At 58.2% G+C, this 6,162-nt stretch overlaps 1 protein-coding gene across 1 annotated transcript; it reads right to left on the bottom strand.

The window, feature by feature from the left end:
• Positions 1-717: 717 nt before the first annotated feature.
• On the bottom strand, positions 718-5,411 carry LOC107056948 (protocadherin beta-15-like). Its single transcript, XM_025154928.3, has 2 exons — positions 2,831-5,411; positions 718-1,977 (listed from the first exon to the last, which is right to left on the bottom strand). Exons 1-2 carry the CDS (start codon positions 5,246-5,248, stop codon positions 1,888-1,890), a joined length of 2,508 nt encoding a protein of 835 aa, XP_025010696.2. The 5' UTR covers positions 5,249-5,411; the 3' UTR covers positions 718-1,887.
• Between the last annotated feature and the right edge of the window lie 751 nt (positions 5,412-6,162).

Genomic DNA, 6,162 nt, shown 5'->3' with positions numbered 1-6,162 from the left:
CATTACACCACTATAACACATATAAGAACTCTTTTTAAGCAGACCTGGATAAGATCTGTGCCTCTATCTCAGCCTCTTAGGCTGCACACTAGGTTCCAAAAAGCACTGCTGTGTATAACCTGGCAGCAGCACAGAACGCACCACACGTTCGTTATTCACCACCCTCTTCCAGTGAGATGGGGGAAAGAGATAGAAAACATAACCCAAGTAGAACTCATGAGACAAAATAAAAGGATGTAGAGGCAGAGGTACTGAGACAGATACAGAGGTACAGATAGAGGGAGAGATACTGAGAAACAGAGGTAATAAGAGAGATACTGAAGGACAGATAAGAGAGAGAGTTCAAGAAAAAGAAAAGGAGCAATGCACAACCACCGGAAGATAGAAAGAACAAAGAAGTGATGCTGCTGACCACCTGCTGACCAATGCCCTGCCAGTTCACAAGTAGCAGCTGCCCACCAGCTCTGAGATCTCCCCAGTTTATACTTCTGGGTGATGTCACATGGTAGAGAACATCTCTCTGGCCAGTTTAGGGCAGCTGTCCTGCTTCTGCCCCCTCCCAGATTCTTGGGCAATACCAGCACACTCACTCACAGGACAGTATGAGAAGCTGAAATGTCTCCGGCTCTGTGCAGCACTGCTCAGCAACAACTCAATAGTCACTGTTTCTAATCGTGGTTTTCCACAAAAAGTAAAACAAACCATCAGAACAGACACTACAAAGGAAATGACCACTATTCCAATGGAAAAAAAGACAATCAGCAACACAGAAACTTGCTACAAAAAACAGCTTAGGCCATCATCAGCACATAAAGTTGGGAACGCAGCTCCTCATTCATGCCACACAAAAGTTAAAGAACCACATGGTATGTGCTTCCTTATGCTCCTACCACTGCTCCTGATTCGTCCTCGGGACCTCAGAGTGAGGAAGGTGGACCCGTACCCTTCTTTTATTGTAACCTGACAGGTGGCACCACTATGGCAGGGAACAGATCGGGCTGAGAAGAGCTTCCCCAGACACTTCTCACAATCACTGCCCTCATTTCACTGGGACACGTTCTCCTTCAGCTTCATGTGGAGAAGGCTGTAACAGCAACAGTGATGCTTAATGAACCTTTTTACTACAAAAGTAAATTTGTACGTGAGATTGAAGCTCATCTTCTGACAGATTTCTCAGCAGATTTTATTGGTTTCCGTGACAAGGCATTCAACTCCAGGAAATATGTGAGCAATGGGAAATAGCACACGGCTTTGAATGTTTTATTATCTCTTCATATCTATATAATTCTGCAATGCTCTAGAACCACTCCTTTCGACTTCATGTTGGGAAAGAAACCAGACCAAACCCAACGCGAATACAGTGCTCAAAGAGGACTCTTTACAGTGTGGGGAACTGCTGAACTCCTGGTTGGTTGTGCAATGTGTGAACGTCAGCCATCTGAAAGGCAGCCAACTTCTCAGTGTTACTCAAGAATGCCTTTGCTGGAAACATGATTTGATTAACTGCTGCACAGCCTGGCATGGAATAGATTACATGAGTACAGGATCCACTTGACAACAAAAATGAATGCATGTAAGAGAAAGCACATGTAAGAAAACGATAGCGTGAATATAAGAATAGTTTCCCCATTTACACTAAATACTAATCAGCAATAGCACTACAACAATTAGATATCAAAGCTCAGTGTTCCCAGCATGCAACATCCACCAAAGTTATCAAAATTTCAGAATCAGTACATGAAGTACTGGTTAACAGGAGTGTCCTTGCTCTCTCACACAGCAGTACTGCATTTCCCTGGTATATTTTTGGCGTGTGTTTGGTCTCTCCTTCATTTCACTTCGAAGATATCAGCCCACGAGGACCGAGATGCTGCTCCTCCTCCTCCCTTACTGATGGCTGAGCCAGGGGCTTTGATCCAAACTGGCATTCTCCTCTGCTGCCCCGGGAACCGTGCCTTCAGAGAGGGGAGCTCGGCCCTGCAGGGAACACAGTGGAGGGCTGACACTGGGGCATTAACGAGAAGCAGGAGTTAATGACAAGCTGGGAAGGCTCATCAGAAACAATGTGAAAGGTAGACCACTCTTCCGTACCCAGAATCAAAGAGGAGGGGGAGGACAACATTAAAAACCCCTAAGTATCCTAAAGCCCAATGCAAGGACGCATCGGGCTATAGGATACTTAGTATACATGTATAGCACTACACAAGGACGACAGCGAAGCATAACATGAAAGATGTCAAGAAACAGCAAGTGGGGAAAAGACCCAAAAGCTTTCCTCACAACTACTAACGGGTTTTAATGCCAGTGGTAAAAAAAACAGTGGCCTGAGAATGTGGGAATTCTGACAGCAACGGAGGGGAAATAGACTGATATCAGTTATGCCGTCGCTAAGGCTCTAGACGAAAAACACGGCACGGTGGATGTCGTCAACGGGAGCAGTGACCTTGTCGGCCCCTACCCACTCTGTTCTTCAGAGCGCGGGGACAGGACCCGCTGTGTACCTTACCCACCCGCCCTGCTGCTTCACAGCTGCCCACGATCCAGCCGCCACCCTCGGGCTGACACCACACGCTTCACCCACAGCAACTACTCCGGGCACGGAGCCACACGCAGAGGCGCTGGCAGCCCGAACCCGGGGAGAAGCCGAGACCACCCAGCGGCGGCACGGGACCGCTTCCGCCCTCTCGTCCCGCTCGGGGAACCTCTCCGACACCACCCCCACGGCCTCTCCGATGCTCCCTGCCGCGCCGCAGCCGCGCAAGGAGCTGATTCGTCCTTGACCCCAACCTCCCTCCCTCTACCCCCGGTCCCCCACGCTCCGCTCCCTCACCTGCACAGCCCAGTCGCCTTCTTCTTGCCCGAGGCCGGCCGAGCAGAGCGAGCTCCGCTGCTCGGCCGCGCCCTGCGGCAGCCCGGCGGGGAAGCAGGGCAAGAGCGGCCCGAGGAAGCGGAACTCGCTGTTGACGGTGCCGGCGGCGAGGCGGACGTCGTAGACGTAGCTGCGGGGCAGGGAGCCGGCGCTGCTGTCGGCGGCGGACTGCGGGAAGGTGGGCAAGGTCCCCGGCTCGCCCCGCCGGGCCCGCCGCACCTTGGCGGCCACGGCGGCCGCCGCGCCGGCCACGAAGAGCGCGGACACGCAGGCCAAGCAGACGCTGAGGTAGAGGGTGAGGCGGCCGTCGGGCTCGGCGGCCGGCGCCTCTTCGCTCGCCCGCAGGTGGCCTTCCGAGAAGCCGTCGGCCAGGGCGACGGCGAGGGTGGCGCTGGCGGAGCGCGGCGGCCGCCCGCGGTCCCGCACCAGCACCACCAGCCTGTGCCGGGCCGCGTCGCGCTCGCCCACGGCCCGCGCCGTGCGCACCTCGCCGCTGTGCAGCCCCACGCGGAACAGCCCCGGCTCCGTCGCCTTGGCCAGCTCGTAGCACAGCCACGCGTTCTGCCCCGCGTCCGCGTCCACCGCCACCACCTTGGCCACCAGGTAGCCCGCCCGCGCCCGCCGCGGCACCAGCTCGCCCAGCGCCGCGCCGCCGTCGGCCGGCGGGTGCAGCACCACGGGCGCGTTGTCGTTCTCGTCCCGCACCAGCACCCGCAGCAGCGCCGTGGCGCTCCGCGGCGGCGAGCCCCCGTCGGCGGCGCGCACCGTCACCTCCACGGCGCGCACCTCCTCGTAGTCCAGCGGCCGCACGACGGACACGGCCCCGCTCTCGGCGTCCACCGACACGGCGGGCCGCTCCTCGCCCTCCTCCCGCACCAGCGCGTACCTCACGCGCCCGTTCGCGCCCGCGTCCGCGTCCGTCGCCTTCACGCTGCCGATCCGCACCGCGCCCGCCTCGTTCTCGCTCACCGACATGCTGTACGCCGCCTGCGTGAAGCGCGGCGCGTTGTCGTTCACGTCGGCGATGCGCACCGACACGCTTTCGCGAGCGCTCAGCCGCGCCCGGCCCCAGTCCGTGGCCACGATGCTCACGTTGTACTCGGCCGTCGTCTCCCTGTCCAGGGCCGCGCTGGTGCGCAGCTCGTAGTGGTTGGCGAAAGCGGCCGTCAGGCTGAACGGCACGTCGCCCTCGATGGCGCACTCCGTCCGCCCGTTGTCGCCGGAGTCGCGGTCCCGCACGCTCAGCAGGGCCACCACGGTGCGGGGCGGGGCGTCCTCGGGGATGGAGGCGCTCACGGAGCTCAGCGCGATCTCCGGCGCGTTGTCGTTCACGTCCAGCACCTCCACGTGCACTCTGCAGTGCGCAGACAGACCACCCCCGTCTGTGGCTCTCACCACGAGCTCGAGGAATTTTTCTTCTTCGTAATCCAAATTACCCAATAACCGAATCTCCCCGCTCTCAGGGTTCAGCTGAAACAGTTGGCTGGACCTCTCTGACATCTCAGTGAACTCGTACCGCACTTTGCCGTTGGAGCCTTCGTCGGGATCCACGGCTGACACCCGGACCACCAGCTGCCCCGGGGGGCTGTTCTCGGCCACGCGCACCTCGTACACCTCCCGCGAGAACACCGGCATGTTGTCGTTGGCATCCAGCACCACCACCCGGACCTGAGCCGTGCCCGACCTGGGCGGCGAGCCCCCGTCCGTGGCCGTGAGCACCAAATGCAGCTCCCGATGCTCCTCGCGGTCCAAAGGCTTCTGCAGGACGAGCTCCGCGTATTTGCCTCCATCTTTCCCTTTTTCGAGAGCAAGGGAGAAATGCGAGTTTGGGGAGAGGCTGTAATTCTGCAAGCCGTTGATCCCAACGTCCTCATCCTGTGCCCTTTCAAGAGGGTAACGGGATCCCAGAGATGCCAATTCAGGAATCCTTAAATCAACGCCCCTTTTCCTGAACACGGGGGAGTGGTCGTTCACGTCCCGAACCTCCACCTCCCCGCGGATCAGCTGCACCGGGTTCTCAAAGAAAAGCTTAAACAAGAGCGCGCAGCTCTCGCTGTGCGGACAGATCCGCTCTCGGTCCAGCGTCTCCGTGACCGTCAGGACGCCGCTGTGCGGATCGAGGCGGAAATGCTGCTCGCTCCCCTCGGACACCACGCGCGCCTTGCGAGCCGCGAGCTGGCTCGGAGAAAGCCCCAGGTCCTGGGCGACGTTGCCCACCAACGAGTCCCTCGCCATTTCCTCCGCCACCGAATAGCGCAGCGTTTCGGCCCCGCTCTCCCACACGCAAACGCACACGAGCCACAGCAGCACTTGCCTCTCGCCGCCGCCGCCGCTCCGTCTCCCGCTCGCCGTCCCTCTCCGCCACAGCCGGCCTTTCATAGCTCGCAGTCTTTCTCGCCGGCCCCGACGCACGGCGCTGCCGCTCGCCAACCGAAAGCCGCCTTTCCCAGCAGCTCGGCCCCAAAGCCCCCGAGCGCCCAGCTCCGTGCCCCGCCGCCCTTCCCTTCCCTCCCCTTTCCTTCCCTTCCCCAGCAGCTCGCACGGCTCTTCTGGGCGCCTGCGCCTGCAAGCGCGCTGCGGCCAGCGGGAGCTGCCGCTCCGTGGCCAACATCCCCACCCAGCGGCGCAACGGGGAATTGCTCCTCCTCCGCGTTCCGAGCACCGCTGCCGATGTGGGTGGACTTGGAAGTTCGAATCTCCATTCCTCCTGCAAACAAGATCCCAAGGAGCAATGTAAATAATCGCCACCTTTGGCAGCAGGCTTAGTGCCCGCACACCGAGCGCTGCTCTGGGTATCACTTCCCGGGTCTCCACCGCGAACTCTTTTGCTCCGTGCTGTGTCAAAATGGCAAAATGTTATTTCCGTTGATTGTAGGGTCACGTTTTCCTCTCTTGGACTTCTTATTAACCAGCAAATTGTAAGTACGTGCAGGGATGGTCCTGACAGATATCAGCACAGAATAGGAGCCAGGCAGCTTTGAGGTACAGGTGCTGTTAGGAAATGATTCACCATCACTTCAGCTTGCTTTCACGCTGGACCAATAAGTCTGTTCTTAGGCAGAATCCTGATCATGTGTTCTACACACTGTGTATCACACCTCACCCAAAGGACCCAGGGCTCTAGTTCTTTCCCCTGTGAATGGCACCTTTCTTCCCTGAAATGACAAACATAACCTCCCTTGCACCGATGCTGAAGTGTGTTGCCACACAACAGAACTCCCACACCAGACTGAAAATTGTCCCCAGCTTCGTACAAACTTATCCAGGAGCTGCTAACTACTTTCACTCTTTGG

The sequence above is a fragment of the Gallus gallus genome, chromosome 13 (genome assembly GCF_016699485.2).
Source record: "Gallus gallus isolate bGalGal1 chromosome 13, bGalGal1.mat.broiler.GRCg7b, whole genome shotgun sequence".
Classification (NCBI taxonomy): domain Eukaryota; kingdom Metazoa; phylum Chordata; class Aves; order Galliformes; family Phasianidae; genus Gallus; species Gallus gallus.
The sequence above is the reverse complement of the archived record's forward strand: the minus strand, read 5'-3'. Positions and strand labels throughout refer to the sequence as shown.